The 25,785-nt window shown below is 57.1% G+C and overlaps 1 protein-coding gene across 1 annotated transcript in view; it reads left to right on the forward strand.

Moving 5' to 3' along the window:
• Positions 1–25,785, forward strand: part of LAMA5 (laminin subunit alpha 5) — a 51,683-nt gene that overhangs the window by 3,499 nt on the left and 22,399 nt on the right. Inside the window, exons 2-20 of the mRNA XM_025001135.2 lie at positions 1,531–1,683; positions 10,166–10,283; positions 11,072–11,190; positions 11,276–11,446; positions 11,644–11,741; positions 16,055–16,170; positions 16,512–16,630; positions 16,738–16,828; positions 17,047–17,181; positions 17,363–17,425; positions 23,366–23,506; positions 23,587–23,724; positions 23,811–23,945; positions 24,028–24,162; positions 24,253–24,390; positions 24,806–24,858; positions 25,061–25,166; positions 25,308–25,360; positions 25,451–25,556. Coding sequence (XP_024856903.1) covers positions 1,531–1,683; positions 10,166–10,283; positions 11,072–11,190; positions 11,276–11,446; positions 11,644–11,741; positions 16,055–16,170; positions 16,512–16,630; positions 16,738–16,828; positions 17,047–17,181; positions 17,363–17,425; positions 23,366–23,506; positions 23,587–23,724; positions 23,811–23,945; positions 24,028–24,162; positions 24,253–24,390; positions 24,806–24,858; positions 25,061–25,166; positions 25,308–25,360; positions 25,451–25,556 — 2,188 coding nt within the window. The remainder of the gene's footprint in view (positions 1–1,530; positions 1,684–10,165; positions 10,284–11,071; positions 11,191–11,275; positions 11,447–11,643; positions 11,742–16,054; positions 16,171–16,511; positions 16,631–16,737; positions 16,829–17,046; positions 17,182–17,362; positions 17,426–23,365; positions 23,507–23,586; positions 23,725–23,810; positions 23,946–24,027; positions 24,163–24,252; positions 24,391–24,805; positions 24,859–25,060; positions 25,167–25,307; positions 25,361–25,450; positions 25,557–25,785) is intronic.

Below are 25,785 nucleotides of genomic sequence, written 5' to 3' on the forward strand. Positions count from 1 at the left end.
CAACAGCCTCATGTGACAGAATAAATAAAGCAGAGTGGTGGGGGGTGGGGGGTGTCAGGTCAGCTTCTTGGGTGGTCCTACGCAATGGGGCCCTGCTAAGGAGTAACAGCTGATCTGGAGATCAGGGTTCCAGGGCCATAGGGAGAGGGTAGAGGGGGGTCTCCCCAAGCACCCAACACAGAGGGTTCTGCTGCTTGGCACCCAGGCTGCCACCTCTTGGTCTTGCTGTCCTGGCCACAGGGTGGAAGCCGTGAGCAGGTGTGTCCAGGGGAGGCAGGGGCGCACCTTGCCTGGGTGGAGGCTGGGAGCTCTGAGGCTGCCAGGCCTGGGAGGGGGGACAGGGCATCTCCCACGCTCCCAACTCCTAGGAGGAGATCTGGCCCCCTGGGAGGCTGGGAGGGGTGGAGCAGCCACATTTCCCAGACGCAGCCTCTCTGGGCCTCAATCAGTGCCAAGTCTCCGAGGGCCGCCTTTGTGTGCGAAGGGACAGTAGGTCTGGTTTCCTCTGGGCTGGGGGGTTGGGCCTCCACTGGGCCAGCATCCAGGGCCCAGCACTGACCCCTACCCCAGCCTGGGCTTCCAGCACCTGCTCCTACCCCATGGGGACAGCAGGCTGGGATGGCGCTGGGAGCCCTTGTGTCCCCCGCCAGAGGACAGGGCCCCGGCAGGTGGCTGGACCGTGACAGAAGCAGCTGCCAGGCCCCGCATGGGATCCATTAATCCTGCAGTGGCTGCAGCAGGTGCCAGCATTACGCCCACTCTTCAGACAGGGCAGTGAGACTCAGCCGCTGCTGGGATCTGGCCGGGTCCCAGAGCTCGGAAATGGCAGAGCCAGCAGGTCCCGGCTTCGTCTGCCGGCTGCCCACGTGCCTGCCCTCTGGGGCCTCCCCACAGGCTGCCTCCCTAGAGACCCTGCTCCATGGCTCTGGGTGAGAGCCTGGCAGGGAGGTTTGAGGGATGGGCTGGTAGAGGTGGGGAGGAGCACACACTGGGCCTGGGCCTTCTGACTGTAGCCCTACCTTCCTCCCTCTTTAGGTTCCCACTGGGCCCCATCCTGTGCCAGACCTTCTAAAGCCCCCTGCAGTGGCCAGCTTTGTGGGGGAAATGACATGTGACTTGCCCCTTAGCCAGCCCTTTGCCCTTCAGCTCCAGTTGCACTGGCCTTCTTGCTGTTTACTTCTAGTTTGCTCTTCCTGCCCCAGGGCCTTTGCACAGCCAGCCCTTCTTCCTGGAGCATACCCTCTTTTATGGTGTAGGACTCAGATGCCGCCTCCTCAAGGAGGCCTACTGTGATTTCTCCACCTGCACTGGGTGCCCCTCCCCCGCCCACTCTCCTGTTTCCTCTATGGCAGGTGTGATCGTCTCTCACATGAGCTGTGTTGGCACCCAGTGTGTGTTTGCCAAATGAAAGAGTGAACGGCAGACAAGGCTCCGCAGGCTAGGGGTGGGCCCCGTGGGCAGGGGTGGGAATGACCAGAGAGGCAAAAGGTCACAGCACGCCTTGGCCATCTGACTACCTCTCCCCCACAGGGCCAGTACTGCGACATCTGCACGGCTGCCAGCAGCAACAGGGCTCACCCCGTGAGCAACGCCATTGACGGCACGGAGCGCTGGTGGCAGAGCCCACCATTGTCCCGGGGCCTAGAGTACAACGAGGTCAACGTCACCCTGGACCTGGGCCAGGTATAGTCCCTGTTCTGTCTGCCGCAGCCCTACCCTGTGTCTCTGGCCGAAGGGCTCCCCTTGGGGCATGGACTGGAAGGCGGGGTCTCCACCTAGAGTGGGCTGGGAGGCTGGGCTGGACCGGGCACGGACGGACTGCTTGTGGCAAGCTCAGCACGGACACAGATGTGGCAGTGGGCACCTTCCATTGTTTTCTCAGCATCCTCATGGTTCACAGCAAGGCGGGAGGCCAGATGGGGGGCTTTCCAGAGGTCACATGGAGAATTAGGGTGAGGGGCGCAGGGGGGCTGACACGGAGGTGGGGCTGAAGGCTGTGGGCCCTGTGCCCCTGGCCAGGCGCCCTGGTGTTTACTCAGAGGAATTCCTCCGCAGGGAGCCAGGCCTGCTGGGGAGTGGGAGGGGCTGCAGGAATGCACAGGCCAGCGGAAGTGGACATTCCTAGGATACCTGTGCTGCGGGGCCACCCAAGGGTTAGGTGTGCCCCCCCCAACTCCCATTCAAGCGGGCAGGAGGGTGTCAGGTATTTCCCCCTTTGGTGGATCTGGGCTGGTTCAGGCTCACACTCCCACTCCCCACAAGGTATCTGGCCTTGGAATCCTGGCCTGTGAAAGGGGCCAGCAGTCCCATCGCCTCCTTGGGTGGAGCGGGGTGGGGGTGGCAGGTTGATGAGGCCGAGCCCAGAAGCAGCCAGCTCTGGGCTTGCCTGGGCATCGGGCTCAGGGTTGATCCTGCTCGACCCCACGCTCACCCCTTCCCTGGTCACATGAGCCCAGGGGCCTGAGTCCAGGCCGGCTTAGCCACATCCTGGTGTGTGACCTGGTGGGTCTCTGCTCCTCCACTGGGCCTCCATCCTGCTCTCACCTTGAGGGCTTCCCAGGAGAGGTGGGGACACATCTCCTGGAAGCCTGGCTGGGTGGGAGGCGGGCCCTGCAGGCGGGTTTAGTGGGCAGTGTTGGTTGCCTCCTGCCCCCACCTGGAGGCCTGGTGGGCAGGGGTTGGTGAGGGGAATGGGTTTGAGTCCCAGTAAGTGGCCTGGGAGTTCCAGGGGAATGGAGGGGTGGGGTTAGCTCTTAGGCCCTGGGAGGGGCTCCCTTCCTAGGCCCTGCAGGAGGCCCCTGGGCTGCCAGGTCTGGGGGGCACCAGGCCCACTGCCCTTCAGCTCACTGGGCCTTCACCACACCTGTGCTCTCTTCCCTTCCGCTGGGAGCATGAGAGGGACCTCAGCAACCCTGTGTGCCCCAGGGTGCCCCTGTCTCTGGCACTGCCCTAGAGGGGTTGCCAGGGAGGGAGAGGGGGACATGGACTCTGCTGCTGCCCTGGGGTCAGCAGGGGAGCTTGTGCTGAGCCGCTGGGTCCTTCTCGCCCCTCCTCCTCTGTGGACAAGCCTGGCCAGACTGGGGCAGGGCAGGGGTGCTCTCTGGGCACACAGTGGTCTGGCCTCCCGAAGCAGGTGGGCACAGTGCCCTCCCGAGGTGCAGTGGGTGGGGCCAAGGGGGAGCTCGGACAGTGCTAACACCACCCCACCCCCTCCCCGTCTTTGTGGCCCCCTGCACCTCGGTGTCTATCTGTGTAAGAGGTGCGGAGGCAGGCGGGACATTTGCCCTGCAGACTGGACCTGCGCTGGGGCCACGGTTTCATTCTGTGTGCGTCTTGCCCACCAAGACTCGGTTTCCCCAAATGTAAAATGACACAAATGGGAAAGCGACCGTTTCCAGCCCTGCTTGTGGGAGATCGACTCTCCCACCCGCCGACTGCTCTTCCTCTCTCTCTCCCCGTCCTCTCTTTTTGTCACCCTCTCACCCATCCATCTACCCACCCACCGTCCCACTCATCCATCTACCTACCCACCCACCAGCCCATCCACCTAACATCTGTCTACCCGCCAACCCTTTGCTCTTCTCATGTCCCTACCCCTCCCTTCTTCCTTCTCCTCTTTATGACTTATGGAAGCCCCCGTCTTGGTTAAGGGGATGCCAGCCTTGGTTGGGGCTGGGGCAGGGGAGCCTAGGACGTGCCCAGTTGCGTGCTTTGGAGTTGAGTGGAGTGGAAGCACCCAGTGTCCAGCTCCGTGAAGAGAGAAAACCCTTTCCTAGGCATGTTTCTGAGCCACGGTGGAATTTCAGAGATGACTCCCGCGTTCACCACCTTCCCTTTAGGAAAAGGAGCTCATTGCCCCTTCCTCCCTGAGTCACTGCGTGACGACTGGGTCCCTTTGGCATACCCTGCTCGTGGGGGTTGGGGACAGAGACCAGGCTCCTCGTGGGCAGAGGTGCCCATGGGGGTAGGAAATGGGAGCTCTGGAGGATGGAGGGGGCATAGGCTGGAGTGCTGGGGGAAGGCGTTTTGGAGGCGCCCTCACAGCGACCCTGGGATCTACCTCCTCAAGTGCCCCCAATCTGGTCATGGGAGCAGCTGGCCTGCAGCCAGACTGAGGGTGTCCCGGGCAGGACCCTCCAAGCACACTGGCTGTGCAGGGGAAGAGAGGCCAGTGGGAGGGGCCTGGGGGTTCCCTGGCTTGGGGGCTGGGCCTTCCTTTGGGGCACAGGTCCCCCTGGGGTGGGGCTGGGTCTTCTGTCGGGAGGCAGTGAGTGGGCAATGAGGTTGGGCCCTCCCCCTGCGGCGGCTGCCAGGGGCCTTTGTTCTGGGATGTGAAGCGGATGCCCCAGGAAAGCGGGTGGGGGCAGGGCAGCTGGCCCTGGGCATCAGGAGGACTTCCTGCCCCGGGAGGCCAGGAAGGACTGCTGGCAGCTCCTCTTCCTCCTCACCCTGGGGGTGGGGCTGCGGCTGGTGCGGCCTGGTCCCTGTAGCGTCCATCTGTCCTGGGGCCTCGAGGAGTCTTCTGCCTGTCTCTCTTCATCACCTCTGACCTTCCCCAGGATGGGGCAGGGGTTACTGCACTCTATTCCCCCCATTTTGCAGATGGAGAAACCAAGGCCCCAGGAGTGAGGGCCTGGCCAAGAAGGGCGTGGAGAGGTCCAGGCCTCCACTTCTGCCCTGCTGACCTTGGCCAGGACCCCAGACCTGAGAGGACAGTCTGTGGGGCTGAGCCTGTGGGATGCAAGCCTCAGAGAGGGTCTCTGTGGCTGGAGACCGAGGGGGCACTGTCCCGAGTCCCAGCAGTGGCCTGCCTGGGGGTCCTCAAGGGGCCAGCCAGCGGGTTCTTGCTACCTCCTGTCTCCCCTTCTTGCCTGCCGCAGACTCCCTGTTCTGAGCCTCACCCTCTGTGTTCCCAGGGGGCCTTAGGGAGCTGGGCAGGGTGAGTAAGGGCTGGTTCTAGGGGGGAGTCCCCTCCCTCTCCAGATGCCCCCTGGTGGCCCAGTCATGGGGGAGGGCCTCTCCCCAGCAACCCCTACCTGTGGGCTCAGCCCTCACTCCTCAGATGCAGAGGCAGGTGAGGAATAGAGGTCCCCTCCCAGCTGTGGGCTGTGTTCTCTGCTTGTGCCCTGGGCGGAACAGCCCTTTGTCCCAGCCCTGAAAGGCCAGGCCTGGAGGGAGGAGACTGGAGACCAGGTGAGGGGTACAGTGGAGGGCATTTGGGCTGGCAGTGGGGTGTAGGCTGGGGGGCTGGGTGGGAGGCCAAAAGTGTTGGTTGGGAGACTGAAAATGCCAGGGTGAGGGGTCTGCCCTCCCTGAGGAACAGTGAGGAGGCAGGGAGGGCACCAGCTGCCCCTCCACCCCCACCACAGGGGGGTTGGAGCCCCAATGTGGAGGAGAGGCCGGGCTGACTGTGCCTCGGGCCCTCCTCTGGACGTGGGCTGTGAGCACGTGCCTGGGCCTTGCTGCTCACGAGGGCCCCAGACGTGCTGGCTGCTTTGTGGTCAGGACCCCCTATGCAGCTCTACCCTGCCCACCCTGGTCCCGGGCTCTGAGCTGGTCAGTCTGGAGCTCCCTAGGCAGGCAGCCTGGCCTGCTGGGTTATGAGGTCACGGTCACTGGCCTGGCTGGCCAGGCCTAGCTGGGTTCTCAGCCATGTGGGCAGCGCCCCAGGAGGGTCAGCGGGGTTGCTCAAGGGAAGTGGCCGGAAGTATGGCTGAGACCGGCCAGGCTCTGGTTACAGGTGTGGGGGTCTGGACCAGACACAGCCTCTTGGGATGGGCTCCCTGGTGGGGCGGGTTAAGAGCCTGGGGGTCTGGGACAGCCTCCCCAGGTTGAGTCTTCAGGCCAGCAGGGCCTGCCTGTCCCTTCTCTCCTTGTGGGAGCTGGGAGACCCTGCCTCAGCTCGTCCCTTGGCTTGAAGGACACAGGGTCAGAGGGGCTGCCAGGGGCTGGGACTGGGGGCCATTTGTCCTCTGCCCCTGCTGCCACCCTCCCCGGCCATCATGGCACGCAGCAACACTCCGGCCTCCTCATACTGAGCCCCCCAGGCTCCTTCTGTCTGTTTTTAAACAAACGCTGTGGCGTTGGCTTCCAGAAACACAGCTCACACTGAAGTCTATAAACTGTTTGGGTGTTGGGGTCCTCTTGGGATAAACTCCACTTCCTATGGCCTGAGGCTGGCCATCTGGCCTGACCTGGGCCAGGCTGCAGGGGATGTGGGACAGAGACAGGAGCTCCGGGGGGGGGGGGGGGGGTGGGCCTGAAACCCCTCCCTTCAAGGCAGGGGCCCCAAGACAGCATATGGGTGGTGTCTGAACTCCCTCCCAAGCCCAGCTCCATTGAGGTGCTGGGCCACATGGGTGTTTGCCCTTCACTCTAGCTGGTGAGCTCCTATAGAGCTGTCAGATTGCCCAATTGCTGAAAATCCCCCTACTTGCTCCACTCTACACACTGGTATGTTGGGCACCTGGCCCCACAGAGTCAGGGCTCCTGGGGCCTCTGTGTGCCCACTCTATGTTTCCAGGTTTTATTTTTTTTTCTAGCAGTGGCTTTTCCACTCCTGTAGTGGCAGCCACGTGTGGCCTGTTTTCAGCTCCCCGTTGTGTGTTATGTGGATGGCCATTCTTATTTACCCAGCTGGGGGCCTGAGTTGATGTGCCCACTAGGCCACCCCCACTCCCCACCTCGCGCTGTAGCATTTATGTTTATCAAGGTTTCTAAATCGGGTCTCCAGGGAGAGGGCAAACCCAGGGTGCTGGCTCAACTAGATTCAGCACACAGGGCCCTGAGGCCAGTCCAACGGTCTGGGGTGGTGGTCCAGGAGGTCTGGGTGCCCCTGGGAACAAAGGGGGAGCTGGTCCGGACGCCTGGTCTAGGAGGGGCTTCCTGCCCCACCCGGCCCGGTTGGGACCCTGGCCCATCCCTGGGAATCAGCATGGGGCCCTGCTTCCTGTGGGGTCAGGCTGAGTCACAGGCTGCCTGGTGATTCATGCTGGCGGCCCAGCGGGTGGGGGCAGGGTGCTCCCTCCCCAGGACAGGGGCACAGGGCCTGGCTCGGGTCAAAGGTGGAGTGTGCTGGCTCTGATGACCTTGTGCTTCCAGAGGCTCCAGCATCAGCCATGTCCTTGGTACATGGGTGCCTGAGCCCAGGAGTCTTCCTGCCTGCTGTCCCCTCCTGTACCCCTGTCCCTGGGGCTATGGAGACCCCCTGGGGGTCTGCAGTAGCGGCTTCCTCTCTAGCCCTCCCTGTGTCTTCTGACTCCAGCCCATCCCTTGTTTGCCCTCCCCACCCCCCAATCTCTGCCTCTGGTGTGGCTCTGGGTGACCTCTGCTCGCCTGCAGGAACAGGTGGCCTCTTCTCTTTGGAGACTCTCCGAGTCTTCACACCCTTTCTTCAGGTCTTGCACCCTGACCCCCGGCCTCTGACCTCTGCTGTGTTTGTCCCACTACTCCCTGCCCACCCTGGACCATCTAGCCACTGAGGCCTGGGATGCACCCAGGCTCTCCAGGCTCCGCCACCCGCTCTAGGCAGCGGTCACAGGGCAGACCCCCTCCTGGCGAGCCTGGCCCTCCGAGGTCAGGCTGGGTGGGGGGTGCTGTGGCTGAGAGGCGGGTCCGGCTGCTGTCCTGGAGACGTGCCTGCCCCAGAATAGCCAGATTTTTAAAAATAACTCAGGAGGCTTTTGTTTGGCTTTTGCTTTAAAAGACTTTTTTCCTTTTGCGCAGAGCTCTGTAGCAGCGGGAAAGGTCAGGGGAGCTGGCAGCTGAGCAGAGTGGAGCGGGCGGGGACGGCGTGGGGAGGGCCGTGTCCAGGGAGGCCAGGGGTCTGCACTCGCTCCGGGTCATGCCCGGGGCGGCTGTGCGGCTCCCTGAAGCAGAATGGGGACAGATGGGAGAGCTGAACATATGCCGTCCCGTCCCTCCAGCCTGCTGTGACAGTGAGACAACCAGGTGGACAGATGGACAGAAGGCAGGGGTCTTCCTTGGAGCACACCCAGAGGGCTGGGCCTTGGGCAGGGTTGGGGGGGGTTAGTTTTCATTCTGCCCCTGTCCTGCCTGATTAGCATCTTCAAGTCAATATTTGTGCAAGTGCTCTCAGCTGGGAAAAATGTGTGCAGCCCGCCGACCTGGGGGAGGGACCAAGCTGGCCATGGAGGGTGCAGCCTGGTGGCCTCGCTCAGGGAAAGGCGGGGGTGGGCCCCACGGGGCTCGGAGCAAGGCTTTAATCTCTCTGGGGGCTTTCTGTGGCAGCCATGCTGCCGCCCCCAAAACAGCCTATGTTCAAGTCCAGTGCACACTGAGGCCCCCACTCTGCCGTGTCCCCCTTCCTCATGAAGACCCCTCCTGGCACAGGGGCTGTTTGCGGTCCCCAGGGCTTCCTGGAATGCCTGAGGGGTTGGCCAAGGTGCCTGCCAAGTGTAGGGTCTGTACCCCCAGGGGCTTGAGCCCTTCCCCTGACTGGGCAGGGCCAAGTGGAAGATGACCTCAAGGCCTGGCAATGGGTGAATAGGCCCTCACCCCCTACACACGCCCTGGGAAAGGCCTCTCCCTGCAAAGCCAGGCCTTCCCAGAAGGGCAGGGTTAGGAATGGGCGTGTCTCAGGGTCCTGGGATCTCACAACCCCCGCCCCCTGCCCCACCCCCCACGCCTGGATTCTAGGCGCTGGTCTCCTGAGGGCTGGGCCCTGAGCGGGTCCGTGGTCCCCTCACTGTCCGAGGGGTTACCATAGCAGCTTCAGGTTGACCAGGGGAGGGGGTGACTGTGGGCATTGGGCAGCCCTGGTGGGGACCCCTGCTCTGTCCCTAGGCTTGGGGCCTGGCTCACTGACAGACCAGCTGGTTCCAGAGCAGTGGACACTGGAAGGGGCCTGTTCCCCTGGGCTGGGCAGGGCCTCACTGAGGGGACAGTGAGTGGCCTGAGGTGCGACGTTGCCCTTGAGGCTGGTGAGCAGTTCAGAGCCCACCTGTGAGCAGGTCTGGCATGGGGGTGTGACTGAGGGCCCCGAGGGGTGGGGCGGGCATTGTCCATGGGTGGGGTGCTCACTAGCTGTGTCTCTGCCCTTCGTCTAGGGCCTCAGCTCTCCCCGTGTACAGACTGGGCACCGGGTTCTCCGCCGGCCCTGCCCAGGTCTCCTTGGAGCCCAGACTTTGCACATAGAGAGTGTTCAGAAAATGGCACCTCATCTTTGGCTTTGGGGCAGAGGTGGGGGAGGAGAAGGGGTCATTGGCCCTCTAAGCTGAGGTCTGGGGCACGGGACAGGGGGACATCCAGGGATGCCGACCTCTGGCCCAGAGGGAGAGACAAAGGAGTGAGGTCAGATTGAGAACCATGCCTCTGGATGAACAGCCTCCCCCGTCCCCCTGGCCATGTGCTGCCCCAACGGCTTGGCCAAGCAGAGCTCCAACTTCTGACTCCTGGGTTGGCAGGGTCTCCCTGGCCCAGCTTTGGAAGGTCCTGTGTTTGTCTCTTGGGGCCTTGTGCCAGTGGCAGGCAGAGGCTGGGCCCTGATGGATCCTCGCTGCCTGCCCCTGTGGCTGGTCAGTGAGTGAAATGGTGCAGGTCCTGAGTTGGCTCTGAAGATGATGGGGTCACCAGGATGACTGTGACAGGGGCCCCCATCCTGGGCAGGGGTTTATCGGCCTGCTGTGCAAGGAGGCCAGGCTCCTGGGGAGCTTGGGACATCACCTGGCCACCTTCCCAGGCCAGCCACCAGAGCTCTGGGGACAGTGGGATGAGCTTCTGCCATCACTTTGCCCAGCCCCACTGCCTGGGCCCTGTAGACAGGCTGCCTGCGTGTGGGCCCTGTCTGACTTCAGCCCCCATCAGGCTTGTGTGCAGCCTCAGCTGGGGTGGGGCTGGGGAGGGGGTGCGTCTGAGCCCTAAGTCACCCTCAGGCTCAAGAGGGGAGCCCTCCAGAAATGCTGGGTTCTGCTGGTCATCTCTATGTCCCCAGAGCAGGTCTCAGTGGCTCCAGGCTGGCCCGCAAGCCAAGGAGCTGCTCCCTGAGCTAGCTGGCCCTCTTACCTAGGTGTGTCTGGCCCCTGAGGGCAAGCCCACAGATATCCCCTGGAACCTCACCTCACAGGGTGGGGGCAGCCCTCCAGGTGTTTGGGGGCCCCACATGGCATGGAAGGGATCTCAGGGGTGTTCACCCACCATCCGGCAGGTTTTCCACGTGGCCTACGTGCTCATCAAGTTTGCCAATTCCCCTCGGCCAGACCTCTGGGTGCTGGAGCGGTCCACAGACTTTGGCCACACCTACCAGCCCTGGCAGTACTTTGCATGTGAGTCTCCCAGAGTGAGGGGCTGGCAAGGGGGGATACCCTGGGTGAGTGGGCTGCCAGTGCTGTGCTCTCAAGGCCTCTGGATACCAGGCCTGCCCTCACGCCCGGCTTCTAGGTGGGCCGGGCTGTGGGGTGCATATTCCTGAAGGCAGCTGGGGCTTCAGGGCCTTGCGTCCGTGACATGGCACTGCTGGGTCCATCTCCTAGCTCGCTGTGGACTGGCCTTATGCTCCAGCAACTCCCAGGTGGCAGAGGCCACCAACTTAGCTGCCCCATCAGGAGAGCACGGGGGCCCTGTGCCCCTGCTCACTGGTTGGCCCTGCCACGTGCCACCCTGACTAATCATGTCCACATGGCTCCAATTGGGTGGTCCTGGAACTTGTGTCCCCCTCAAGCTCCAAAGCCCAAGAGTGAGTGCAGGGCAACCCTGTGAAGGACAGTCAAGATGGGTGCCCCAAGGCTGGGGTTGGGGAGGGACACACAAGGGGACACTCTGCAGAGAGAATGGCAAAGGCCTGGATGGTCAGCTCACCAAGGGTGGGCAAGTTCAGAGCCTCCCGGCAGGGGCACCCTGGGTCCTGAGGCGCCCTCTGGAGGAAGCTGCGATGTGCTCCACGCTCTGTTCAACAAAACCCTGAGGGTGGGCCGCGATGCTGCATTCCTGTTGATGCTTCCTCCTGGCTGAGGCCATGTGGCTCCGTGAAGACAGGGCGCCCAGGGCAGCAGGGCACTGCCTCCTCCGAGGGCTCCCCCAGAGCGCCGAGCGCTCACCCTCGGCATTTCCGTAGCCTCCAAGAGGGACTGCCTGGAACGGTTCGGGCTGCGGACGCTGGAGCGCATCACGCAGGACGACGATGTCATCTGCAGCACCGAGTACTCCCGGATTGTGCCTCTGGAGAACGGCGAGGTGGGCCGGGCGGGACGGCGTGGGGCATGCGGTCTGGCGGTCAGTGCCGGCACCATGCCCCTGCCTGATCTGCGTCCATCCTCAGATCGTGGTGTCCTTGGTGAACGGGCGCCCAGGTGCTATGAACTTCTCCTACTCGCCGCTGCTGCGTGACTTCACCAAAGCCACCAACATCCGCCTGCGCTTCCTGCGCACCAACACGCTGCTGGGCCACCTCATGGGCAAGGCGCTGCGGGACCCCACGGTCACCCGCCGGGTGAGCGGGCGGGCGGGCGGGCCGGGCTTCGGGGCAGGTGTGGGCGGGGCCCCGTGGAGCTGGTCCTGCTATGGGCGGGGCCACGGGGCGGGGCTGCTGTGGGCGGGGCCACGGGGGCTGGGGCTGCTATGGGCGGGGCCACCTGGGCTCAGGGCAGGAGTGGGAGGCCACGCGCTCACGTTGCGGGCCCTGCACAGTACTATTACAGTATCAAGGACATCAGCATCGGCGGCCGCTGTGTCTGCCACGGGCATGCGGATGTCTGTGATGCCAAAGACCCCACAGACCCCTTCAGGTGAGACCTGCAGCTCCCTGGTCATCCCCCCATCTCGTGCTGAACCTGAGGGAGAGGAGGCCTGGTTTCATCGCCCCTACACTGGCCCCTCGCCCCTCGTTTCCCCGTGGCCTCAGTTTCCCCGTGTGCACAGTGAGGTGGAAGGGTAGGGCCTAGTGTCTGGCTTGGGCCTCTGCCCTGCTGCCCACAGAGGTGGAGCCTTACCTGGACCTGTGACCCAGCTGCTCCTCTGGTGGAAACCCCAGAGGTGCAGGGGAGTCTGAGGGAGGTAATTGCCTGAGGCTGCATGTTCCTGCCCTCTGGGGTGAGGGGAGCTCTCCCACCTTCCTTGAGGACACAGATTATACACTCCCTGCTGCCCCACCCTGACCCCCATCCTGGACACAGGCAGGGGCTGAGGCTCAGGACAGGGAGCAGCCCAGAGACCCCCCCCTCTGACACGCTCAGCGGGGACTCTGAGCTCAGCCAGTAAGGCGGGGCTCAGGAACCTGCGTCTTTAACAAGCTGCCACTGGTGCTATGTGCCTAAGTGGCTCCAGCGCCATGAATTCAGCAGTGAGCACTCAGCTAAATTATCAGCTGGAGCCTGGCACTAGGCCAGCTCTCCTCCGGGCTCGGCAGTGGATTCGTCTGTGTGTTCACGCCTCCCTCCCTCATTTTCCCTTCCCTCTTACCTCCCTCCCTCCCTCCCTCCCTCCTGTCCATCAGCAGCTGTGTGTGGAGTTAACACATGCTGGGCTGTGTTCCTGCTCAAGAGGCACAGGTGGGCTTCCCGCCCCACCCCAGCAGCCCCTGTTCTGGGCAGGCAGGAAATGGGAGGCCTGTGCCCAGCGCAGGGGTCCTGGCAGGGCTGAGGGCTCTGGGGCATAAAGCAGGTCCAGGGCTGGACAGGCGGTGCTGGAAGAGGCAGCAGAGCCTGCCAAGGGAGCCTGAGGCCAGGCTCCTGCAGCCCCCAGCCCCTGCTGGCCACCTCCTCCTGCTGCTTCCCTCGCCTTGAAATTGTGCAGCCCCCTCAATTCTGGGGTTTATCGCTGTGTCCACATCCTAGTTGATAGGGAGGTGGATGAAGCCCAGACAGTGCAGAAGCTCACCCCTGTTCTCATAGTCAAAAAACACTAAGAGGTGAACCCTAGACCTCCTCAGGCATGGCTGATGGGTCTGCAGCGGGAGGGGTATGATCACACTGGTGCAGGCCCCCAGAACCCGTGTGGTCCATGCAGCCTCAGCGTGGCCCTGGGTGAGGATTCCTGCCCACAGCTTCAGGTGCTGAACCCAGATGCAGTTGGTTGCTTTGGGAAATTAAGTGCCAAGTGGGACTCGTGATGGTTGTTTAGGGCGCCAGCTGGGCGGCCAGATCAGCTCCAGAGGAGAGGCAGGCCTGCCCGTGCCTGTCGGGAGGGCGTCGGCATCCGCCCTGACTCACCTGCACCTGGGCATGAGCAGAGCTCTGCTCACCCTGCAGAACGTGTGGGTGTCTCTCCCAGAACCGCGAGTGCTGACACCCCTCGCTCACCCATGCCCCACAGCGTCGGCCTGTTGTGTCCTCCCTGCGTTCTGTCTGCCGCCGCCTCTGCCTCTTCCATGAGGGCTCTGCCCTACCAGCTGCTCTTCTCTGCCCCTCAGCCTCTACCACCATCACCTCCACCCCCACCCGCATCCTCTCTGCCCTCTCTACCACCATCATTCTGAGTGCTGACTACCTGCCCCATGTGCCCAGCCCCCAGTCTCTCTTCTCCACCCCTCGGTTTGGAAGACACGTGTTTTGTTTCTGTTGTGTCTTAGTCTATTCAGGCTGACAGAATGCCAGAGGCTGGGCGGCTTATAAACCATGCAGACTTACTCCTTACAGTTATGGAGGCACCTAAGGCCCCCTTCCTAGTTCATAGGTGACTGTCTTCCAGCTGAGTCCTTGTAGTGTGGGAGGGGCGAGGGAGCTCTCTGGGGTCTTTTTATTTTTATTAAGATTCTTTTTTGTTTTAAAGCATTTTATTTTTGGCTGTGCTGGATCTTTGTAGCTTCTTGGGAGCTCTCTCTAGTTGCAGAAAGCGGGGTCTATTCTTAATTGTGCTACTTGGGCTTCTCATTGTTCCAGAGCACAGGCTCTATGGCACATGGGTGCAGCAGCTGCTGTGCTGGCTGAGTTGCCCCACAGCATGTGTCCTTCCGGAACAGGGATTGAACCTGTGTCCCCTGCTTTGGCAGGTGGACTGCCAACCGTTGGATTGCCAGGGAAGCCCTCTTTGGTGATAGTTTAGCTGGTTGTAGAATTCCTGGTTAATGGCTATCTCTTTCAACACTTAAATGTCATTTCACTGTCTTCTGGGTTATAATCTTTAAAGACTCTCTTTTTATGGTTTCAACCTGATTGCTCCATGAAGTGAAGTTCCTGGGGTGCAGCCCTGCTGTCGGTTGCATCGACTGACCCCATTGGGTTGTTTCTGTGCAGGTTTTCAATAGGGCTTCACCTGTGTGGTGACCATGTGCCCTAGATTGGGAAGAATCCCTCCAGCGTGGTTTTCCAAGGACTTTTGACAGATGCCCTAATCTTTGTGTTAATTTCCTGGTTAAGGGGTACACTGACAGTGTTCAGTTCAGTCACTCAGTCGTGTCCAGCTCTTTGCAACCCAAAGAACCATAGCACGCCAGGCCTCCCTGTCCATCACCAACTCCTGGAGTCCACCCAAACCCATGTCCATTGTGTCGGTGATGCCATCCAACCATCTCATCCTCTGTCATCCCCTTCTCCTCCTGCCCTCAATCTTTCCCAGCATCAGGGTCTTTTCCAATGAGTCAGCTCTTTGCATGAGGTGGCCAAAGAGTTTCAGCTTTAGCATCAGTCCTTCCAATGAACACCCAGGACTGATCTCCTGTAGGATGGACTGGTTGGATCTCCTTGCAGTCCAAGGGACTCTCAAGAGTCTTCTCCAACACCACAGTTCAAAAGCATCAATTCTTGCAGCACTCAGCTTTCTTTATTGTCCAACTCTCACATCCATACATGACTACTGGAAAAACCATAGCTTTGACCAGACGGACCTTTGTTGACAAAGTAATGTCTCTGCTTTTTAATATGCTATCTAGGTTGGTCATAACTTTGCTTCCAAGGAGTAAGCGTCTTTTAATTTCATGGCTGCAGTCACCATCTGCGGTGATTTTGGAGCCCAGAAAAATAAAGTCAGCCACTGTTTCTCCACCTATTTGCCATGAAGTGATGGGACCGGATGCCATGATCTTCGTTTTCTGAATGTTGAGCTTTAAGCCAACTTTTTCACTCTCCTCTTTCACTTTCATCAAGAGGCTTTTAAGTTCCTCTTCACTTTCTGCCATAAGGATGGTGTTATCTGCATATCTGAGGTTATTGATATTTCTCCCAGCAATCTTGATTCCAGCTTGTGCTTCATCCAGTCCAGCATTTCTCATGATATACTCTGCATGGAAGTTAAATAAGCAGGGTGACAATATACAGCCTTGACGTACTCCTTTTCCTATTTGGAACCAGTCTGTTGTTCCATGTCCAGTTCTAATTGTTGCTTCCTGACCTGCATGCAGGTTTCTCAAGTGTAGATTCTTGAAAAGTCAAACACCAGCCCCAGGGCCTTGGTTGAGGATCCTCAGTGCTGCCTCTCCAGGCTCTGTATGCAGCCCCTTGTGCAGGAAGGGAGGGGCTCAAGTGGATTTGGAGCTCTCAGTCTCTTCTTCTTGGACTGGCTCCTGGGGGCGGCTCAGGACTTCTAAGCACTGTGGTACTGGTCTAGGACTGAGGAGCACATGGCCCTGGGGTGGGGCTGTGCTTCCTGCTCCCCCTTTGACTGAGTTGTGGAGGTGTGTGCTGAGGGGAAGGGTGGTTCTGTGCTCAGTCCTCAGCTGCAGCCAGCTGTCCCCCTGCCCACTGAGCCAGCAGGAGCTGCTCTCCAGGACAGTAGGCTGGATTCCAACCCTCTAACTGGGGTCCACCCCCAGCTGGAAGAGGAAGCAGTTCTTGGCCACTTGCCCCTGGGGAGGAGCCCTGGGTAATAGGGGCGTCTGGCTGAGCCCAGGGCTGCCTGCCTGCTGAGCAAGACCCAGACCTCAGAGTTGGCCCAGGAAAGCTGCAGACTTGGCCTGGGTCCTGGCCGTGATGGGGTGGGTGTAGCTGGAACCTGAGGGGCCCAGGGCTCAGGTTCACCTGTGGTCAGGGGCCACATGCACTGACCATGCCATGCTCTGTCCCAGCTCCCATCCTCCATGAAGTCCCTACACAGCCACTGCCCTTCTCTGGTCCCTCTGGGTCCCCGGTGGGTCTGAGCCCTTCCTGTGCCTGTGTGTCCCCTACAGGCTTCAGTGCGCCTGCCAACACAACACATGTGGGGGCTCCTGTGACCGCTGCTGCCCCGGCTTCAACCAGCAGCCATGGAGGCCAGCCACCACAGACAGTGCCAACGAATGCCAGTGTGAGTGCCCCTCCACACGCCCGCATGGTGCTCACACATGCTCAAATGTACTCGTACCCACACAGTGTACTCTTGTACTCACGTCACATTCTTATTACTCATGTACACACACGCTTGCACACATGTGCATGCGCACACGTGCTCACACAGTACATACAGCTTTCATACATGTTCACACATGCTTATACATGCTCAGAAGAGTGCTGTTGGCATACTCAGGCAACATGGCACACTCCATCACCTGAGTCTGGGGTCACCTGTAGTTTATGGGATGTGCCCGGGGGTCCCAGCCGGGGGAGGGTCACAGAGGCCTGCCCACAGCTGAGCCCCTTGCTCTCCAGCCTGCAACTGCTATGGCCATGCCCATGACTGCTACTATGACCCGGAGGTGGATCGGCGCAACGCCAGCCAGAATCAGGACCAGGTCTACCAGGGCGGGGGCGTGTGCATTGACTGCCAGGTGGGTGAGGCTGTTGCCAGGTCTGTGGTGCGGGTCTCGGGTGGGCAGGGTCTGCACAAGGCTGGGGGCCGGGGGTTCCTGGACTCAGCGGCCCTGTCCTGTCGCAGCATCATACCACGGGCATCAACTGTGAGCAGTGTCTGCCTGGCTTCTACCGCTCCCCAGACCACCCACTCGACTCACCCCACGCCTGCCGCCGTAAGTGGGGGTGACCGGGTGTGGTCGGGGTGGGGGTGTCCCAAGGGTATCCAGGAGCAGGGTGTGCCCAGATGAGGGGTCCTGGGGCCTTTGCAGCTATCTGGGAGGCCGTGACTCTCATCCCACATCCCAGGTCAGGGGGGAAGGCAGATGCTGACCCTCCTTGGAGGCCTGAGAGCTGTGGGCTTGGGGTCCCCTGTCTTCCCACGCCCATTTAGGTTGCAACTGTGAGTCGGACTTCACAGACGGGACGTGTGAGGACCTGACTGGCCGCTGCTACTGCCGGCCAAACTTCACGGGGGCGCGATGCGACGCGTGTGCTGAAGGCTTCACTGACTTCCCACACTGCTACCGTGAGGGCGTAGCTGGGGATGGGGGGATGGGCAGGCACCTGAGTATCCCCCGATACTGGGCTGGAGCCAGTGGGGAGGGGTGGGAACCCTTTCATCCTGCTTGTACCGCTGGTGATGTGGGGAGACCCTGGCAGCCGGGTGCTTACCCCACCTTGCTGACATGTGCTGTTTCCTCTCTCAGCGGTGCCTTCCTCCTCCCACAATGACACTGGGGAGCAGGTGTTGCCTGCCGGACATATCGTGAGTAAGTGTCCCTCAAGATCCCCATCCTGCCTTAGGCCCCACTGGAGCAGTGGGGCAGAGTGGGCCAAACCCAGGCCCACAGAGTCGGCGGTGCAAAAGTAATTGTGGTTTTGCATTGTTGACCTATGCTGTTTGATATTGGAATACATTTTTAAATGTGATTATGTGATGCATCATTTTAATGCACATTTCTTACTTCATGTTCTTTTTGCTAACGACTTATTGAAAGTTGAAAGTGTTAGTTGCTCAGTCACGTCCGACTCTTTGTGACCCCATGGACTGTAGCCTACCATGCTTCTCTGTCCATGGGATTTTTCCAGGCAAGAATACTGGAATGGGCTGCCATTTCCTTCTCCAAGGAATCTTCTTGACCCAGGGATTGAATTTGGGTCTCCTGCATTGCAGGCAGTTTCTTTACTGTCCCCCAGGGAAGCCCTAATGAGTTATTACTTGCTGTTTGTGAAAGTGAACGTTGCTCAGTCATGTCCGACTCTGCAACCCCAGTTTATTTTATATTTATTTTAGATTAGGGAAATGATATTAGGCAAAAATCAAATTTCAGCGATTTTCTTATTCGAGTTCAAAATGGGTTGTAAAGCAGCGGAGACAACTTGCAACATCAATAACACATTTGGCCCAGGAACTGCTAATGAACATACAGTGCAGTGGTGGTTCAAGAAGTTTTGCAGAGGAGACGAGAGCCTTGAAGATGAGGACAGTGACCAGCCATCGGAAGTTGACAACAACCAAGAGAATCATCAAAGCTGATCCTCTTACAACTACATGCTCCTGCTGCTGCTGAGTCGCTTCAGTCGTGTCCGACTCTGTGCGACCCCATAGACGGCAGCCCATCAGGCTCCCCCGTCCCTGGGATTCTCCAGGCAAGAACACTGGAGTGGGTTGCCATTTCCTTCTCCAATGCATGAAAGTGAGAAGTGAAAGTGAAGTCGCTCAGTCATGTCTGACTCTTAGCGACCCCATGGACTGCAGCCTACCTGGCTCCTCTGTCCATGGGATTTTCCAGGCAAGAGTACTGGAGTGGGGTGCCATTGCGTTCTCCTACACTACACGAGAAGTTGCCAACTAACTCAGTGCTGACCATTCTACAATTGTTCAGCATTTGAAGCAAATTGGAAATGTGAAAAAGCTCAGTAAGACAGTGCCTAATGAGCTGACCGCAAATAAACAAATCTTTAAGTGTCGTCTTCTCTTGGTCTGTGCAATAACAGCGAACCATTTCTTCATCGGAATGTGATGTATGACCAGATGTGGATTGTATACGACAGCCAGTGACAGCTAGTTCAGTGGTTGGACCCAGAAGAAGCTCCAAAGCCAAACTTGCACCACAGAAGGTCATGGTCACTGTCTGGTGGTCTACTGCCAATCTGATCCACTATAGTTTTTTTTGAATCCTGCAGAACCATCACATCTGAGAAGTTTGCTCAATAAATCGATGAGATGCACCAAAAACTGCAATGCCTGCAGCCGGCATTGGTCAACAGAGAGGGCCCAGATCTCCTCCACAACAACGCTCGACCACACGTCACACAACCAGCACTTCAGAAGCTGAACGAATTGGGCTAATGAGTTTTTTCTTGTCTGCCATATTCACCTGACTTCTTGCTAACCAACTACCACTTTTTCAAGTATCTTGACAACTTTTTGCAGGGAAAACTCTTCCAACAACCAGCAGGAGGCAGAAAATGCTTTTCAAGTGTTCATCAAATCCCAAAGCACAGATCTTTATGCTATAGGAATAAGCCAACTTATTTGTATTGATTGTAGTGGTTCCTATTTTCATTAATAAAGATGTGTTTGAGCCTGGTTATAATGATTTAAAATTCACGGTCCCAAACCGCAGTTACGTTTTCACCAACCTGCTATTTCCATTTTGTTCACTTTTTCTTTGGTTCTTTTAATTTTGTGCAAATAATACATATTCATTCTAGAAAACCTTAAAAAATATAGGCAAGCAGAAAGTTAAAGAGAGTTATCCAGAATCGCAGCTCCTGCAAACAGCCCCTTCTCCCTCCGCGTGTATGCTATGTTTGTAAGCATCCGCGTGGCCTGTGTGCACTTTCGTGTAATTGCACTTTCCACCCACACCATCCTGTAAACACGTCATTTTACATTCTACGTTATGTACACAGATGCAGTTCTTGTTTGACCAACTCTCAATTCTTGGTAATTTAGGTTCTTTCCAGAGTTTTTAAAAATAACACTATAGTAAACATCCTTGCAGCTAAAGCTTTCCATGAATTATTAACTATTTCTGCAGGACAGTTTCCTAGAAGAAGGTTTGGAAACATTTTTGGCTGCACGTTGCCAAACTGCTCTCCTGGCAAAATCGTCTGCCTGGGTGGAGTGGCGTCATTCACGTCACTTGTGTCAGAATGTTGCTGTCTCTGCATGGCAGCGTTCATTATTACAGAAATCTTCAGTTTTCCTGGAGTTGGGATGCACCTTTTGGTTGGTGGCTTATCAGTGTCTAATTGGCCAGTATTTTCCTTTCACAGCAGCTCAAGATAGTGGTGTGTCCTGTAACTGGTTCTTAGATCTGATGGCATTTGGTGTTTCCTTGGTCTTAGCCGTATTTCTTTGTCTCACTTGAATTTGAATCTTCTCTCATGTTTCTGGACTCTTTCTGTTGTTTTCATGTGTGAATTTCCCTTCTGAGGTCATGGCTCAGTTTTCTTTTCACTCGTTTGCTGCTGTAAGCTCTTTCCACATGAACTATAGTATCTATGCCTCACGAGTCACATGCTTTTCTCCCAGTGGGTAATTTGCCCTTGTTGTTATTTTCTTCATGTGAATCTGATCAGACCATGGACATCTTAGGTGATAGTTTTAATTTCTTTTATTATGCATGTTCATTTTCTACTTCATCTTAAGTCAGTTTTGGTTACTTATGTTTTCTTAGCAAATTTTGTTTATATCATTTGGATTTTAAAAGGTGTTGGCAGAAAGTTATGCACAGTATTCTGTATGTGATTTTCAAATTTCCTTCCGTTCCTTTTGTCTGTTTTTCTTTTCTTTCCTGCCTTCAGAGATATAACAGAAGTTTGCTGAGTTTTTTAGTGTTTTTGAAGTGCAGCTTAAGGTTTATATTGATAAGATATGCTGGAGTTTTTCTCTGGTTTGGGAGAGAGATTTTAACTTCCTAATATAGAAAAATTTGAGCTAAAATCTACCTTTCTCTCTTCTGTCTTCTGTTGAGGTATAATCCTAAATCAGTATGTTAATTTCAGGTATGTAACACAAAGGTTTGGTATTTCTAGACATTATCAAATGATCACCACAGAAGGTCTAGTTAACACCTGTCACCACACAGAATTATAATTTTTTTCTCATTATAAGAAATTTTTTTTTAATTTGGCCTAGAACTTTTAATGTCTACTCTCTTAGCTACTTTCAATTATGCAGTACATTATTATTAACTATTGTTGCCATGCTGTGGGTCACATCCCATGACTTATTTACATTATATTTGGAAGTTTGCATCTTTTGACTCCCTTCACCAATTTTGCCACCTCCCAATCCCTGCCTCGGGCAATTATCAATCTTTTTTTTTTTTTTTTATATCCACAAGCTCAGGGTATTTTTAAAGACTCAGTGTGTGTGTATTTTTTAAGATTCTACATATAAGTGAGATCATACAGTATTTGTCTTTTTCTGTTTTCTTTTGACTTATTGTCATTTTCATAGTTTCTTGAATTGTTATTACTTTTAAGTTTCTCTTAATTATCCACAAAACATCTAAAGCATTTTTTTCTCAACCAAGGCTGATTTTATTCTGCAGGAAAATGTCTGGAGACATCTTTGGTTATTCTAACTGGGGGATGCCACGGTCATCTAGTGGGTAGGGGCCAGACATGACGCTGAATCTCCTGCAGAGCACAGGACAGACCCACCCCCACAATAGTTATCCAAGCAGAATGGTACTGGTGCCAAGGTTGAGAAACCCAGGGGTAAAGCTGTGAATTTGCTTCAGAATGTGGCTTGGGCTAGGTGTATCCCACAGAGTTGATATGCTGTGTTCTCCCTGCTGTTCCTCTTAAACTGTGTATCATTTCAGTTTTCATTTTCCTTTTCACCCGAGTTGTTTAGACCTGTGTTTGCCATTCCAGGTGGTTAGATTTCCATTCTGTCCCTTCTTTTGATGGTTCTGTTCTGTTTTACTGCACCGTGGTCAGATTTGGTAGCCTGAAAATGTCTACTTTTTGTCTTTGGATTTTGAGGGTTTCTTTCTCACCTGGAATGTGACCCCTTTTAGATTGTCCAAGAATGTTTGACAGGAACTTGTGTTCTCTGTGGGAATAGATTTGTACACATACGTTTATTAAAGGACATGTTAATTATGCTGTTTAAACCCACTCTGTTCTTAGTTTTTGTCACATTCTGGGAACAGTGTATTCAGTCTTTCTCTCTTTGACGGTGGTTTGGCCAGATTTCCCTCCCAATTTCAATAGTTTTAGTTTTCAGTACCTCCGGACCATGTTTATCCTGCTCTTAGAGCTTTGGGTTTTCAGCATCTCTTGGGGGGCAAGTCCCTTTCTTCCACACACAACATCCTTCCTGTCTCCATTAATGCTCGTGCCTGGGCTCACCATACTCCACGCTCTCCCTTCTGGAAGCTCTTTATTTCTTGTCCAAGTCCTTGGTTCAAGGTGCATTCTTTCAAAAGGGTGTGACCAGATTCTCCTTCAAGAGTCAAACCGATGCCTTTGGGTTTGTCTCGTGAGAGGAGATGCGGCCTGGCGGAGGGACTGTGGCTGCTATTTGGGCTTGCCCCTGCCCCAACTGTATCATTTCTTTCATTCTGCTTAAATTTTTCCTTTTTTGACTTTTACTAGATTGACCAGCAAAGCATATTTTGGTTGGTTTGTGTTTTCTTCTCTGAGGGTTTGCAAGTTCTGTTTCTATCTTCTGGTTTGGGCCAAGGTTGTCTTTATGTTTTGACAAATAATGAACCATTATTTTGTACTGCAGTCACACAATTAAAAGACAGTTGCTCCTTGGAAGAAAATCTATGACAACCCTAGACAGTGTTTGCTGACCAAAGTCCATATAGTCAAAGCTCTGGTTTTTCCAGTAGTCATGTACGGCTGTGAGAATTGGACCATAAAGAAGATTGAGCACTGAAGAATTGATACTTTTGAATTGTGGTGCTGGAGAAGACTCTTGGGAGTCCTTGACAGCAAGGAGATCAAAGTAGTCAATCCTAAAGGAAATCAACCCTGAATATTCATTGGAAGGACTGAAGCTGAAGCTGAAGCTTCAGTACTTTGGCCATCTGATGTAAATTGCTGACTCACCGGAAAAGACCCTGGTGCTGGGAAAGGTTGAGGGCAAGAGGAGAATGGGGCAACAGAGGATGAGATGGTTGGATGGCATCACCAACTCAATGGACATGAGTTTGGGCAAACTCCAAGAGACAGTGAAGGACAAGAAAACCTGGCATGCTGCAGTTCATGGGGTTGCAAAGAGTTGGACACAACTTAGCGACTGAACAATGAACCATTATCTATTTTATGTCAGTAACAAAAATAGTATTAGCCCCTTTTTGTGCATCAGTTAAGACATCTAGCACACTTTTTCTTCCTTCTTCCTAATTTCCAGAATTATTTATAAAGAGTAGAATTTTCTTTCCGCCTTCTAAAGATTTTGCTTTTGCATTTTCTCTGGTTATGTCAACACCTGCAGTTGACTTGGTGTCTACATTATAAACAATTAATTATGTGTGTAAAATGCTCCTGATTTCATTGCATGCCACTGTTTTCCTAAAACATCCGCTTTCCTTTGTTGGCCTTTTTAAAGTCTTTTTCACTGTGCATGAGTGCAGTGTCAAAAGGCAAGGAAAGGAGTCTGTGGAGAAGGGAGGTTTTGAGTGGGGCAGCTGCAGGGCCTCTGAGACCCCCATCCCACCCCTGTCCCCCTCCAGACTGTGACTGTAGCGCTGCCGGGACCCAGGGCAATGCCTGCCGGAAGGACCCGCAGGTGGGGCACTGCGTGTGCAAACCCAACTTCCAGGGCACCCACTGTGAGCTCTGCGCCCCCGGCTTCTACGGCCCAGGCTGCCAGCGTGAGTCCAGCCCTGGCCCAGCAGCATCCCCTCGCGGAGCCCAGGAGCCCGACCCCTCTGTGACCTCCTCCTCTCTGCAGCCTGCCAGTGCTCCAGCCCTGGTGTGGTGGACGGAACCTGTGACCGTGACTCAGGCCAGTGCACGTGCCGGACAGGCTTCGAGGGGGCCGCATGTGACCGCTGTGCCCCCGGCTACTTCCACTTCCCCCTCTGCCAGCGTGAGTATGGCACCCCCAGCGGGCAGGCGGGAGTGGGGCTGGGTCTGGGCTGCCGGCTCAGGGACCCGTGCACTCTCGGCCTGCAGTGTGTGGCTGCAGCCCCGTGGGGACCCTCCCCGAGGGTTGTGACGACGCTGGCCGCTGCCTGTGCCGGCCAGAGTTCAATGGCCCCCACTGTGACCGCTGTCGCCTGGGCTACCACGGCTATCCCGAGTGCCATGGTGAGTGGGTGGCTTTGGTGGAGCTCCGGGCTGGGGGGAGGCCACCGCAGGTGCCCAGGGCATGACCCCAAGTCCTCTGCAGCCTGTGCCTGTGACCCCCGGGGCTCCGTGGACCAGCTGTGTGGGGCAGGCGGGCTGTGCCGCTGCCGTCCCGGCTACGCGGGAGCCACCTGCCAGGAGTGCAGCCCCGGCTTCCACGGCTTCCCTGACTGTGCCCGTGAGTGCCCTGGTGGGGGGAGGGGGTGGGGCAGGGAAGGGAGGACGCATGCTCTCCACGTGCTGACACCCCCTCCTCCCCCTCCTCTAGCCTGCCACTGCTCTCCCGAAGGTTCCCTGCATGCAGCCTGCGATCCCCACAGCGGGCAGTGCAGCTGCCGACCGCGAGTGACAGGACTGCGGTGCGACATGTGTGTGCCTGGTGCATACAACTTCCCCTATTGCGAAGGTGGGGCTGGCCCCGTGTGTGTGTGTGTGTGTGTGTCGGGGCGGGGGGGATGTGCTGCGTGTTCCCACGACTGTTGCAGTGCCCTGCGTGCTCTCGGTTCACACATGCGTTCACGTGAGTGTCCGTGTGTTGTGCATGTGGTCACGTGCTGTCCATCTATTCATGCTTGTTTATGTGCTTTGTGCGAGTGTGTGCTTATTGCGTGTTCACAGCTGTGTGGTGGGGGAGAGCACATGCCCTCACAGCTTGGGGGACTAGGGCAAGAGGGCACCCGTGGTTTCTGGCCTGTTCATACATGTGAAAGGCATGTGTGCTGGCTCCCACAGGGCCTCAGGTCCTGGCCAGGCCTGGGGAAGCTCTCAGCCGTCAGGGTCGATGGCTGAGTAATGACGGTGGCCTGGGCCTCTCTCCACAGCTGGCTCCTGCCATCCTGCTGGCCTGGCCCCAGCTGACCGTGTCCCTCCCGAGGTGAGCCCGGGGCAGCCCTCTGGCGCTGAGGCCTTCACTTCTAGAAACGATCACTCACCTGCTGCTCAGTTGCCATGGCAACCTCAGAACCCCTTTGGTACCCTGGCTGGGTCATGCCCGAGATGGGGCCAGGCTCCAGGGCTGAGGGTTTGTGCTAGGAGGGCTAGGACCTACTCTGACCCTCAGTCTCATCGTCTCCCAGGCACAGGCCCCCTGTACGTGCCGGGCTCACGTGGAGGGGCCAAGCTGCGACCGCTGTAAACCTGGATTCTGGGGGCTGAGTCCTAGCAACCCTGAGGGCTGTACCCGTGAGTCTGCCTGGAGTGGTGTTGGGGTGCTGGGGGAGACCCTGCAGAGGGGAAGGCTGGCTCCACAGTGACCAGGGTGGGGATGGAGTCCTGCCCTCCTGCCCTCGCCCAGCTCTCAGCCCTGCTCTGCCTCTCCCCCAGGCTGCAACTGTGATCCCAGGGGCACGCTGGGTGGGGCTGCCCAGTGCCAACTGGTGAGTCTGAGGGCAGAGGTGCCGGGGGCCATGGGAACAGAGTGTAGGGACCCTCCCAGGCCTGGTCCCAGCTTCTCCCTCGGCCTCCAGGGCAACGGCCAGTGCTTCTGCAAGCCCCACGTGTGTGGCCAGACCTGCGCGGCCTGCAAGGACGGCTTCTTCGGGCTGGACCAGGCTGACTACTTCGGCTGCCGCAGTAAGGCCCACTGCTTGGCCCTTGGACCACGTCCCGGAGAGGCTGAGGCCCAGGGAGGGACACATGGGACAAGGGCAGCCAGGGCCTGGGTGTCACATGGCACTCGCTGAGCCACTCTGGGTACCTGGCCAGACCTGTGCTGGTGTGGAGGGGGTGCGGATTTAACCCCTTCTTCTCCCTCCATCCCATGCCCTGGCAGGCGTCACTCACCAATCCCAGGGCCCTTGCC

This window comes from Bos taurus, chromosome 13, assembly GCF_002263795.3.
Source record: "Bos taurus isolate L1 Dominette 01449 registration number 42190680 breed Hereford chromosome 13, ARS-UCD2.0, whole genome shotgun sequence".
Taxonomy (NCBI): domain Eukaryota; kingdom Metazoa; phylum Chordata; class Mammalia; order Artiodactyla; family Bovidae; genus Bos; species Bos taurus.